Source organism: Oryza glaberrima, chromosome 11 (assembly GCF_000147395.1).
Source record: "Oryza glaberrima chromosome 11, OglaRS2, whole genome shotgun sequence".
Taxonomy (NCBI): domain Eukaryota; kingdom Viridiplantae; phylum Streptophyta; class Magnoliopsida; order Poales; family Poaceae; genus Oryza; species Oryza glaberrima.
The window spans coordinates 19,435,530-19,449,363 of record NC_068336.1 but is presented as its reverse complement, the minus strand read 5'-3'; the positions used below and the strand labels follow the sequence as shown (position 1 = coordinate 19,449,363).

Genomic DNA, 13,834 nt, shown 5'->3' with positions numbered 1-13,834 from the left:
TCGATCCGGATAGATTAGAAGCCCTTCAGAATGATGTGGTGCAATGTCTCGTCAGTTTTGAGTTGATATTTCCACCTTCATTTTTCAATATAATGACGCATCTGCTTTGTCACCTTGTGAAAGAGATCAGTATTCTCGGGCCTGTGTACCTACACAACATGTTTCCTTTCGAGAGGTACATGGGCGTTCTGAAGAAGTATGCTCGTAATCGTGCTCGTCCAGAGGCAAGCATCACCAAGGGTTATGGAACAGAGGAGGTCATCGAATTTTGCGTAGAATTTATCGAAGATCTTCGCCAATCGGGGTACCTGAATCACGCCATGAAGGGAGACTACGGGGAAAGGGAACTCTCGGAAGGAAAGCAATAATGACGGTAGACAACAATTTATTCTGTAAAGCCCATTTCACGGTTCTTCAACACTCTTCATTGGTAGCTCCTTACATCGAGGAGCACTTGGCTCTAGTTCGCGCCAGGAACATCGGTAAGTCCGATGCATGGATTACACGGCATTACATTGATACTTTCCACGCGTGGCTACGACAACATCTCATGGGTAACGAGTCGATCAACAACAACTTGCCTTCCTGGCGAGGGGACCGTCTGGGTCGATCGCGACATTCCAGGGATATGAGATCAATGGGTACACATTCTACACGAAAGCCCAAGACATGATGAGCACGAACCAAAACAGCGTTGTTCGTGTCGATGCCATGGGACACGATGGAACAACTGGCACGTATTACGGTGCCATCGAGGACATATGGGAACTTGACTATGGTCCTCTCAAGGTCCCTCTGTTCCGGTGCCAATGGGTTAGATTGACTGGTGGAGGCGTAATGATTGATGACAGTGGGATGACAACGGTTGACCTTAAAAAGGTTGGATACTCAGACGAACCTTTTGTCCTTGCCAATGATGTAACGCAAGTCTTTTTCGTGAAGGACATGTCTAGCAAAGGAAAGAAGGGCAGAGGGCCTGACGAGCCTAAGCGTCACGTGGTTCTCCCAGGCAAAAGAAAAATCGTCGGAGTTGAGGACAAGACTGACGAGGATTACGATCAGTTGGATGGGCAACCCCCTTTCACGGTGACGATTGACCCTAGCATCCTCCTATCAAATGAAGACACCCTTACTCACGTAGCGATCACAAGGAGGGAACAATAGTGAGGAGAAAGTACGTGCGGTCAACCGTCACCGCCGATGTATTGCCGTAATTATTGTGTACACGATGTAAACTATTTTGGATGTATTGATTATCCATATAAATCAATTGATGTATGGCATATGTTAATTACGCACGATTATTAGAGGTTTTAACAAGTTTAAATCATGTATATGCTAGTTATATGCGATACTTACAATTTTAAAAGTTTTAAATCACGCAGGTGGCAATTTCATATGTTAATTAGAGTTTTTAACATTTAATTTACTATCATTCATATGCTAATTATAATTGACTAGAGAATTTTTAAAAGTTTCAAATCATGCATGTGGCATTTACATATGTTAATTAGAGTTTTTCACAATTTAATTTACTATCATTCATATGCTAATTATATATGACTATTCGAATTTTTAAAATTTTTAAATCATGCATGTGGCATTTACATATGTTAATTAGAGTTTTTCACAATTTAATTTAATATAATTCCTATGCTAAGTATATATGATGATTACAATTTTTATTAATTTTAAATCATGCCCTATGTATATACATATGTTAATTAGAGTTTTTACCAATTTAATAATATCATTCATATGCTAAGTATATATGATTATTAGAATTTTTATTAATTTTAAATCATATATTTGCTTATTACGTTTTATCCACTTAATTTATTACAGACAACAATAATTTTTCGAAGTAATTGTCATTAATCATTGTACTTTAAATAATTGTAATGCATTATCTTCTATTTTAGAAACACATATGTAATGGAAAATAATATTCAGTGCGCTTATCAGTAGTCCAGGTTCTTAACCCTAACCGGGTTTAAAAAGAATTTGGAAATAGCGGAAAAGATCTTTAGTCCCGATTGAGGAGAACAACCGGGAGTAAAGATATCTTTACTCCCGGTTGTTGAGAACAACCGGGAGTAAAGATCTAGGGCTATATATATTCCCGATGCGCGCCCTCGTCTTCTCCACCAGCACTTAGAAGTTTTTGCCCGATCGATCTCTCTCGGCTTCTCCTTCGCCGCCACTGCCTAGGGCATCCCCGCGCCGCCGCCGCCGCCGTATCTCGCCGTCGTCTCGCGCTCGTCGTCGTTGCCGCCGCCTCCGCCTCCTCCGCCGCCGCCGCATCTCTGGGGTGAGAGCCGCCGCGCGCCGCCTCCCTCTCGATCTCTCTCTCCGATCTCGATCTCTCTCTCTCCCTCTCGGTTGCCGTCGGCCGCCGAGTTTCAGACGCCGACGCCGACCTCGTCACGACACGACGCCGCGCTACGACGACGCCGCGCCACGAGATGCCACGACGCCGCACGCCGCCACCGCGCCACGCCGATGCCGCGCGCGGCGCCACGCCGCCGCGCCACGCGCCGGCCCGATGCCGTGCGCGGCGAAACGCCACCGCCGCGCCGCCCCGTTGCCGCCACACCGCCATCTCGCTGCCGCCACACCGAGAACGTGAACGAGAACAAGGTGAATGAACGTGAACAAGAACGAGCGAACGAACGTGAACGAGCCAACGAACGTGAATGAGAACGAGCAAACGAACGTGAACGAGAACAAGGTGAATGAACGTGAACGAGAACGAGCGAACGAACGTGAACGAGCCAACTAACGTGAATGAGAACGAACATGAACGAGAACAAGGTGAATAAACGTGAACGAGAACGTTGTCGGACGAACTTGAACGAGCCAACGAACGTGAACGTGAAATGCAATTATAGGTAGGTTAATGAACGTGAACGAACAAACGTAGGTGAATGAAACGTGACCTTAACGAGAATGCGAACGTGAACGATATCGTGAACGAAACGTGAACGTCAAATGCAATATATGTTACTTCGCGTTTATCCTAATACATCTTTTTGTATCTTGCAGAAAAGACGTTGTTGGAGTCGTCCCTCAAGCCGAAGTGGTAGAGCTAGCCCTCGAAGGAATTCGCCCAGGCAAGTGACGTAATTATATATATATGATTGTTATATTTGTAATGCAATTAAGATTATTAGATTTGTAATTAGACTTAATTAGCATATAAGATTGTGTAGTGTTCTAATATACGACAGTTACACTTAGAATACATGACTATTTGAGTTTTAGTATAAGATTATTGGAGTTTTAATATAAGATTATTATATTTGTAATTAGACTTAGTATATAATTATTGACTAGCTAGGGTCCTATAATATACGTCACCTAGACTTAGCATATATCACTATTTGAGTTTTAGTATAAGATTATTAGATTTGTAATTAGACTTAGCATGTAAGATTGTGTAGAGTTCTAATATACGACAGTTACACTTAGCATGCATGGCTATTTTTTTCTTAGCATATAAGATTATTTGAGTTTTAATATAAGATTATTATATTTGTAATTAGACTTAGTATATAATTATTGACTAGCTAGGGTCCTATAATATACGTCACCTAGTCTTAGCATATATCATCACTATTTGAGTTTTAGTATAAGATTATTAGATTTGTAATTAGACTTAGCATGTAAGATTGTGTAGGGTTCTAATATACGACAGTTACACTTAGCATACATGGCTATTTTTGTCTTAGCATATAAGATTATTTGAGTTTTAATATAAGATTATTATATTTGTAATTAGACTTAGTATATAATTATTGACTAGCTAGGGTCCTATAATATACGTCACCTAGACTTAGCATATATCACTATTTGAGTTTTAGTATAAGATTATTAGATTTGTAATTAGACTTAGCTTCTAAGATTGTGTAGGGTTCTAATATACGACAGTTACACTTAGCATACATGACTGTTCGTTTAGTCTTAGCATATAAGATTATTTGAGTTTTAATATAAGATTGTTAAAACATAAATGTCTCATGACTTAGCAGATGTTTCCTGTATGAACAGATGGCTGATCGCGATGAGGAATAGATATTGTACGATACAATCGCGGAGGGAAGCAGCCAGTACTGGAACGAAGAAGAGGGGAACGAGGATCCAAACCAGTATTTGAACGAGGAAGGGAACGTGGAGAGGGATGCGGAGGGGAACCAGGAGGGGCACGTGGAAAGGGATGTGGAGGGGAACCAGGAGGAGGAGGCTAGTGGAAGTCAACCCTCCGTTGGACAGAAGAGGGCACGCGGGCAACGAGGTGCCGCGAAGAAGCTTGAGGGTCGGCACATCATAACGGAAATGGAAGAAGATGGACGACCTAGTGCCCCGGCAGAAGCCACCAAGAACTATGTACGTCACAGCGGTTGGGTTGTGCTGGATAACGTGCCTGTCAGTACGGTGTACTGGCGAAGAACAAGGGCATGCGGAGATCATGAGAGCTTTGTCCCAGATTCGGAGAAAGAGATGCTGTGGACCACAATGCTCGAGACATTCACCCTTCCCGCGGGTACAGAGGACAAAGTGAAAAGGTGGACTCTGAAGAAAATGGCAGAACAGTTTCAGAGCTTCAAGGGAGAGCTGTACAAGAAATATATCCTGAAGGGGCAAACACCGAACTTTGACACATTCCCAAAGCTAAGGGATCACTGGGACGAGTTCGTTGTATATAAGACAGGTGAACAAGGGCAGGCGATGATGGAAAGAAACAAAGAAAATGCCGCAAAGAAGAAGTACCATCACCACTTGGGGTCAGGCGGCTATAGCGTCGCGATGCCGAAGTGGGAGGAGATGGAGGCTAGCTTGCTTGAGAGGGGTATCGAACCGGCCACCGCTAATTGGCCAGAACGATCGAAGTTCTGGTACTATGCTCATGGTGGAACGCTCAACCCAGCTGATGGCTCACTGGTCTTCGGCGATCAGATACGAGAGACTGCCCGTTGACTAACAGACGCAGTGGAAGCCTCCTTTCACGGCACGTTCCGACTGGACAGAGAGAGGGACGAGCTGTGACTCGCCCTGTAGACTCCAGAGCATCCAGGATGAACACGAGGGAAAGGGGTGATTCCTTGGAAGATTGGGTTCAAGGAGGACATCCACACGTACAGGAGTCGGATGAGGAGCAAGAGAGATACCGAGGCGAAGATTGCAGATCTTGAGTTCAGGGTATCGAGCTACGAGCTCAGCATGCAAGAGGAGGTGGCAAGGAAGGTTGATGAACGCATGGCCGCACATCGGTCCAATGATCCCCAGTCGACCATTCCTCCTGCAATGGTGAGCCCGTCAGGAAACCGTAGCAGTTGCGCCTCAACGGGGCAGGTAGGATCACAGAGCATGGACGCCATGCAAACCCAGGACGAATCCACCTGCCCCGTTGATGACATCACTCAGCGGACACCATGTGAGCTGCATATTCCTTTCAAGAACTTATCAATAAAGGTAAGCTCGTAGTTTATATATTTTTGATTTGCCCATTCCGCTAGTTGCTGCTTATATATGTTGATTACTAATAAATAACCTCTCACCACATGAAGATGGCGTCGGGCATGGCCATCCCAACGGACCCTTCAGGTACTTGCCACTACAGGCCGATTCCAGCAGGATACTCCAAGGTCGAAGTTGAGTTGGTCGAAGGCGCGTACGAGGACCTCGAGCTGGATTACCCTGGAGGAGACGGTGAGACGCATCTACGAGACACAAGCCATACCATTATTCTATGGCGCAGGCGGTACATCATCCTCCCTGGGCGACAAGCGGCGTCTCGTGCACCATCTCCTCCAGCTCCGCCATCTCCTCCTCAGGATCCTGCACCGTCTCCTCTTCAGGATCCTGCACCGTCTCCTCCTCATGCTCCAGCACCGTCTCCACCTCAGGCTCCTGCACCGACTCCTCCTCAGGCTCCTACACCGACTCCTCCTCGGTCTCCTACACCAACTCCTCCGCAAGCTCCTCTTCCGGCACCTTCAAAGTCAAGGGCCCCCCAAGCTCCACCGCCTGCCCACAGAAGGGCAACGAAGAAGGCGAAAATTGACGCCGCCAAGAACAAGGACCTGGGGTACGATTGCACGCAAGAGGAGCTTGACGCTTACGTGGCATCAGAAGTCAAGAGACAATTCAAGCCTCGAAGTCCAGAAAAGAAGATTCCTATAGACCCGAGTGTCATGAACTTCTTTAGGGGTATGTCTGCACCTGCCAAGGAGGCCATTAAGCTATCGGACTATGAGCGAACACTGAAGAAAGCATCTTCTGGAAAGTCCAAACCAGTCCCTTAGCTTGGAGAGCAACCAAACTAGGAGATCGAGCTGTTGGTGACCGGTAAAGAAATGACGATAGAAGAATTTATTAGTGACACCGGTCTAACTACGGATCAATTGCTAGGAGTCGCACCAATCAAAAAGGCGGAAGTGAAATACATGTACGAACTCGGTAAACCGCTTGTCAAGCCTGAGCTGCTGCAGTCCCTACCCACACAAATGTACAAGTTCCATCAGCTGTACATGGAGATGAGCGCCACCGGTAGAGAGATGATTGGAGCAACAAAAAAGAGAACTGCAACAATTACTAACCTAAAGACTTATATGCCTCCATCCTATGATTGGTTATAATATGCATAACCGTTATTTCTATCAATGGCTTACAAGTTGTACATACTTCTTGTCTTTCTCAAACCAGAAAAACACCATATCTGAAACCAGCTCTGATCCTTTGTCGATCGAATTTCACTCCCATCACTGTCGGTAAACTGATGTCGAACCAAATCAAAAGAAAACATTGGAAGTTAGCTGAGTTGTAGATTGGTCATTCGATCGCCTAGATCTTACAACCCATCATTATCATCAAACCTGATTCAACGGAGACACCACCACAAGGACTTCACACTAATAGGTAACATCCAATACAACACTTTATTGTCAATAAGGGTGTATTTGGTTGCCTGTATGGTCCCTGGCTCGCATGCGTGAATGCACTGGGTGGACGTTTGTTTGCCTGCTCGTAGCTCCCAACCTGACCGAGTGGATGCAAAAAAGCCACGTGAGCCAGTCTGAGCAAGAACACTCGATTTGAGCTTCGCTGCTCGGCTAGGCCCGCGTGTGCAATTACAGGCGATTGGGTCACCACCCTGCCCCTCTCTCCCTCCTCATTCTTGAATGTCACCATTGTAGGATTTAGGGCTCCTTCGGAATACAAATACTCCTAGGATTTTGGAAACGCTGGAATATGAAAACACATGAATGTCACACTTGTCCCCATCCCCCGGCCTCTCCCTGCACACCACGGGGTGTTATCGGGTGGCCCCGTGTGATGCGTGTTGCCTGGGACGTGTGACCGCTCGCAGAAAGGTAATTTTCTAAAAAGGCATTCCCTAAAGGACATGCGGTGTCTAGATTTGTAAAATTTTTAAACCAAATTTTTTTTTGAAATATTTTAATAAAAAATGTAAAAAAAAATTTATCGTTCCCGTGGTGCACAACCAGGCCTACGAGGTCCATACCACTGGTAGGTGGTAGGCCTAAAGCCCGCACTCCCTCATAAACTATTGGGCTGGATCACATCCAATTATACATGGGCCGATTTTGATCTATGGGCCTACATGGGCCGCTCCCCCTGTCCAACAATAAGGCCCAAGGCCTAAGTCCCAGGGTCCAGGAACCCACATCTCTTTACCTTTCCAAAAAAAAAAAAAAAAACCAAAACATTTTATATTTTTCCCGTGTCTTCGCCTCGTCTTCCTCCCCGCTCCATCCCTCCCCGAAATTTCAAATCCTCCGCCGCCGCCGCCCACCTCGCCGCCGTCCTCCTCCTCCTCCTCCGCCGACGATGGAGAAGATCTCCGTCGCAGTCCGCTTCCGCCCGCCGACAACCGCCGCCCCAGCGGCGGACCAGTCCCCCTCCTCCACCGGCGGCGACCGCGAGTGGCGCGTCGACGACGACACCCGCATCACCCTCCTCCACCGCAGCGCCCCCGTCCCCGGCGCCTCCTTCGCCTTCGGTATGCTCCCCCCTCCCTCCCCCTCCCTCCCTCCTCGTTGCCCTCGGCCTCGCGCGTTCTCACGCCTTCGATGCAGACCACGTGTTCGACGGGGCGGCCACGAACGAGCGGATCTACGGCGTGCTGGTGCGCTCCCTCATCCGCGCCGCGGTCGACGGGTTCAACGGCACCGCCTTCGCCTACGGCCAGACCAGCAGCGGGAAGACGTTCACCATGAACGGCTCCGCCGACCACCCAGGCATCATCCCGCTCGCCGTCCGCGACGTCTTCGACACCGCGCGCGAGGTAAATTAATTCGGTTAAACTCTCGCCGCTCTCTCCGATGTCGCGGCCACGCTGAAGCTTCCGTCGTCGGTTCGATTCGATGCTGACCTCTCTCGGCGCAGGTCTCGGACCGCGAGTTCCTCATCAGGGTCTCCTACATGGAGATTTACAACGAGGAAATCAATGACCTCTTGACGCTCGGGAGCGAGAAGCTGCCGATTCATGAGAGCTTAGAGGTAGAAATGGCTTCTCTTTGATGAAAATGCTTGGTGGGTTTTCGTCTAATTGCGATATAGATTTATACAATTCTGTTATTTTTTTCCATAGCGTGGTGTCTATGTGTCTGGGCTACGGGAGGAAATTGTGAACAGTGCCGAGCAAGTGTTTAAGCTCTTGGAGCTTGGAGAAGGTACTATTTCCGACAGGTTAACATTATACCTGTTCAAGCTACCTGTTTTCACGAGTTTAGAAGCTTTTTTTATTCTTGAAACATGGTCTGGCTTTTCTTATAGCAAATAGGCATTTTGGGGAGACAAATATGAATGTGCGGAGCAGCAGATCACATACTATTTTCAGAATGGTATGGAATACTCAATATTTTAGTCATTCCACCAATTTCAAGTCCATAGATAGTTGGAGTAAAGTTGAGATACCAGATGATGCCAATTTTGTGATTTCATATCATTGTATTGGTTGCAGGTCATTGAAAGCAGCGCAAAGAACCACATGGATTCTGGAGATGCTATCCGTGTATCTGTCTTGGTATGTACTGCTCTCTCAATACATGTATTAAGTAAAAACAAATTTATTGAGAATTGTATGACTAATCAATGTTGCCTTACTTATAGAATTTGGTGGATTTAGCTGGTTCAGAAAGAATTGCCAAGACCGGAGCTGGAGGTGTGCGTCTCAAGGAGGGAAAGCATATTAACAAAAGCTTGATGATTCTTGGGAATGTCATCAATAAGTTGAGTGAGAATGGAAAGCAAAGGTACACATATCGAGTATGGCATGGACTTCTTTCTCATTTGGTTCCCCCCATAGTCATATAGCAATTATGAGTGATGACATCTGCAAGTTGTGTGTAGCTCTGATTTATTATACAATAGCTATCCAAACAGTAATAAACTGCTATGGAAGTTATAATTTTATTGCAAGGAGGAAAGCACAGATTTGGTTGCAAATCAAACATAGGCCTTGTAATAGTCAGTCTAATAACCAAAGAATGTTGTAATCAGAAATTATTGCGAATTTTTTGAACATTCGGAGTTTTGAAGAAAAGATAAACTTTAACCAATTCTGCCTTCATTTTACTAATCCAAAGAAAAATTCGCCAATGAGTAGTTTCTATCTGAATCGAAGAAAAATTCTACGAATATTGAAACTTTGTAAGATCTTGTGTAGTTTTAGTTGCTTAGGTATTTTTTTTTAGATAAAGAGGTGGTTAGTTATTTTGATGCAGAGGGCACATCCCCTATCGTGATAGTAAGTTGACGCGCATTTTACAACCTGCACTTGGAGGCAATGCAAAAACATCAATCATTTGCACTGCTGCTTCTGAGGAGGTATGCTCTAGGTACTTACAAATTAAATCATGTACTAATAAATCTCTTGTACTTACTTTTCTTTGTTATTGCATCTCCCAACAAAAATGAACCTACAGATTCATGTTGAGGAAACCAGAGGAACTCTTCAATTTGCAAGTAGAGCAAAATGTGTCAGCAACTGTGCTCAAGTGAATGAGGTAAGTGTTAAGGCATTGCTTGGAATATGGAATTTTGTTCACCTATATGAATCAAACTATTACCTATGAATTCATGTTATTTTTTATTCAGTTATACCCCATTAGGCCCTAAAACATCAAAATTAAGGGCCCCTTTGAATCAAAGGATTTATATAGGAATTTCATAGGATTCAAATCCTATAGAAAATTTTCCTATTTGGCCCTTTGATTCAAAGGATTGAAGCTTTCCAAATCCTATGAAATTCCTATGGAATGGCACATTGCATGTGGATTTTGGAGGAAATTTAGCAAGAGCTCCAACCTCTTGGAAAATTTCCTTTGAGTCTATCTCTCTCATCTGATTCCTGCGTTTTTCCTGCGCTCCAATCAAATGATCATTCCTGTGTTTTTCCTGTGTTTTACAATCCTCTGTTTTACACTTCAATTCCTGTCAGAATCCTGTGTTTTTCCTATTCCTCCGTTTTTTCTACCCTGCGATTCAAAGGGGCCCTAAGTATATTGTTCTGAACTAATTCCTGTAGCACTATTAACCTACCGCTTATTAAGTCTCACTATTATAAGATGTCTTGTGTTTGTTTCTTTACGTCTCTTAAGGATGAGGTATAACTTGTATAATATATTTAATAACAGTCATTGCTCTTTCAGTATTCATCCAAATATTGCCCTCTGTCTATCTTACTACATTAAATGACTATTTTTTTTAAGTTCAAATTTATTAGCATGTCAAGCGTTGAGTACCTAATAATAGTCACTGGCATGCCAGATTTTAACAGATGCAGCTCTGCTGAAGAGGCAAAAGCAGGAAATAGAAGAACTTCGCAAAAAGTTGCAGGTTATTTGTGTTTATTTTAGGTTTCTCTTCAAACCCAGGTGTGATAACATTATTTAACCTTTTTGTTTTCTGAATGCAGGGTTCTCATTCCGAAGTGTTGGAGCAGGTTATACTAAAGCAGCGCAATGACATGCACAAGGTAGGTAAAGATTAAAGGTTCTACAATTCCTGTAGAACATGTATATCTCATTTAAGAATGAGCATCCTTTTGTGGATACTGCATACAACCATCTTTTTTTACTTAACTCAAAGTTTCGTGGATTCTTTTCATGTAGTCTGAACTTGAGCGTGATCGACTAGCAATGGAACTTGACGAAGAAAGGAGGTTAAGGGAAACACTAGAGCACCGTTTGGCTGAGCAACAAAAAATGTTAGATGGCATTAGCAATACCAGCATATCACCAGATCAGTTCACTGATTCTATCCAGGTATGTTTATTGGAGAAGTAGCATCATAACAACTTCAATCAGATTCACTAAGTGCAATCTCATGCCATGTGTTGGCTCTACCATTCAAAGCTTCTGCTCTATTTTTCACTTTTTGTTTCTGATCCTTCATTATTGGCCTGTCGCAGTTCGAATCATTAAAAACTCCAACTTCTAAAGAGAGACCAGCTGAGTTTGTTGCAAGTCGTGCGAACTATTCAAAGGATGTAGAATTCAGCCCAATACCAGAAAATTTAGGGACTGTAGCTGATGAGGACCTCTGGATGCAGCTGAACAAGGGGTGTGTTACTGATCTCGAAATGCTTGAGATGACACCTGGTTTCAAATGTGCGCCATCCCTGGCAGATGATAAAGCATCAGTAAGTAACATTACCAGTCCTTGTCTTTCTCTGCTGATTCTGCTGACTTTTCATCTACAGAACAAAATTGGGTTTTATGCAGCAAACTACTAGTAGTTAATATGGAAATGATAATAGAAATAGATAAATCAGAGATAGTTAATTCATCCGATATGCATAGTTTCTACAGACTTTTGGCACTAAGTTCCCCTGAAAAGACATTGGCTATTTGCTGCATAAATAGTAACAAGTACTTGCAAAATTTGAGTCCTAGATTGCCTTTTGAATCAAATCCAAAGGTGCGTGTTGTCTCGAGAATAACCATTGCTCAGCAATTCAGCATCCTCTCTAAGTGGCAACATTTCAAAATTTCAATCTTGACACAAATGCCAGATTTCCAGATATAGTGAAATATGTGACATTTTCCATCAATAGTTTCGAGAGCTAAGGTCAGGACAAAGTAGAAAGTAGACTCTCTTTTCCGATTTCCGCGTGTCCAAAAAGACAACGATACAGGGATCCTCATTGCTCGGCTTCTAGTTAAAATCTGTCATCTCATGATAAATTGATAATCATACATTTGTAGCTCCTATAATCTGTCCGGTACTCAGGTTAATTCAATTCCTGTTAAAGGTTTTCGTCAATCCCCATGTTCATCCATCGAGCTGTCAAAAGCATCGTTACGGAACATGCTGCCAATGAGAACTGACTCCCTACTTTTTACCACTGCTGCCAATCCTTTGTCTTCTCCCACAGGTTGCAACTCCAGACGAGGAACCAATCGACGCAAGGTGCCAAAGGCTAGAGAAGGACTGCACCGCCGATAGGCAGCAGCTGGAGGATTCAAAGGCGCGGCGCGCGGCGCTCGAGGACGAGCGCGACACGCTGAAGAGAGAAAACTCGTCCTTGCTGGATGCGCTCGCCAAGGCGAGGCAGGACGCCGACCGTCTCGTCGCCGACAGGCTGGAGGCGCTCAGGGAGCTGGACGTGGAGAAGAGCAGGATGGATGAGCTCAAGCAGGAGATCAAGCTGTTCAGCCAGGCCTTCTCGCTGAGGCAGGGGCAGCTCACCTCCCTGTACACCAAGTCCAAGGCCATTGTGGAGAACTGCAAGACGTCCCAGTTGGCCTTGCCCTGATGTTTCTTCTTCTTCAGCAGCAGCTGCAGAGAAGCGTGTTACGCATTCGATCCATCTGCAACCAATTCTTAAATTGCAGATTGTGTAGTGTATTTGTTTGCTGTACGTGTGTGCTGGATTAGATTGCGTGGTATTACGAGCCGTGTGCAAAGCTCCTGTGAAGTAGTAGTGTATACCCAGAAAAAAAACATATGCTTTTGTTTGCGATTTGGAGGACATCAGCTATTGTTTTGGTTAGCGTTCTGGAAGTGTCAAGCTGTATTTGACCATTGGAAACGCCGTGTTTGTTTTAGCGGCACAAACCAGAATCAGATTGCCATCAATGTACCATATGACATTTCTTACCAGAATCCGATCAGTCTTGAAATTTTTATTGTTGGCAGCTTCGTTGTCCCAAAATGCGTTGATAATCCGTAAACAGCTATAGTACACTTCCACCAATGCACTTTGTCACAGATCAACAGTCAATTGCATTCTGATGAAGACTGTCACATCGGACCAAAGCAACTACTATCCATGAACATGAATGATCAATTTGTCCGTGAACAATGCCAGGGAATACGAAATTACGAATCCCTGTTTGACTCGAATTCAATTCGCATCCATCCATGAACCATATGGCCTGCACGTTGGCACGTATAATCTGACAGGCACAATCACCTACTGCTACGACACACGAAGCCATTGTAGATACACGAGCAAACAGTTTGTTCCCCCAAAAAAAAACCGGACCGTCTCTGTCTGCAGCAGCAAGAGCAAGCGAACAACGGGGAGAGTCCGAACTCGCAGCAGCAAAGATTTCTGTACCCTTTTCTGCAGGCGACAAAATCAGCAAACCCAATCACCGGCAGATTCCACTGTCAGGCACTAATCAGCACATCACACGGTCACACTCACAACCCCCCTTAATTAATCACCCGGATTAGCTGTCTGATCGAATTGATTAAGGCTAAGATACAAGAGTTTCTTTTGTACATGTGTAAATTTTGTGACTCGGATGATGATGGCTTCACATGTGATTAAGGACAAGTGTCACCTTCTTGAGAGTTG

At 44.5% G+C, this 13,834-nt stretch overlaps 1 protein-coding gene across 1 annotated transcript; it reads left to right on the top strand.

Annotated features, from left to right (window-relative positions):
- The first annotated feature begins 7,755 nt into the window (after positions 1 to 7,755).
- On the top strand, positions 7,756 to 13,186 carry LOC127755953 (kinesin-like protein KIN-7L). The gene is made up of 14 exons (XM_052281558.1): positions 7,756 to 8,023; positions 8,100 to 8,308; positions 8,410 to 8,523; positions 8,615 to 8,696; positions 8,800 to 8,867; positions 8,987 to 9,049; positions 9,136 to 9,278; positions 9,750 to 9,852; positions 9,951 to 10,031; positions 10,795 to 10,863; positions 10,943 to 11,002; positions 11,139 to 11,291; positions 11,438 to 11,668; positions 12,404 to 13,186. Exons 1-14 carry the CDS (start codon positions 7,852 to 7,854, stop codon positions 12,782 to 12,784), a joined length of 1,929 nt encoding a protein of 642 aa, XP_052137518.1. The 5' UTR covers positions 7,756 to 7,851; the 3' UTR covers positions 12,785 to 13,186.
- The last annotated feature ends 648 nt before the right edge of the window (positions 13,187 to 13,834 follow it).

Excerpts from the sequence above, each read along its gene's own strand:
- LOC127755953 (XM_052281558.1), top strand. The coding sequence starts at position 7,852 with ATGGAGAAGATCTCCGTCGCAGTCCGCTTCCGCCCGCCGACAACCGCC. Across the intron at positions 11,292-11,437 it reads AGTTCACTGATTCTATCCAG|TTCGAATCATTAAAAACTCC; the intron begins GTATGTTTATTG and ends GGCCTGTCGCAG. Across the intron at positions 11,669-12,403 it reads TGGCAGATGATAAAGCATCA|GTTGCAACTCCAGACGAGGA; the intron begins GTAAGTAACATT and ends CTTCTCCCACAG.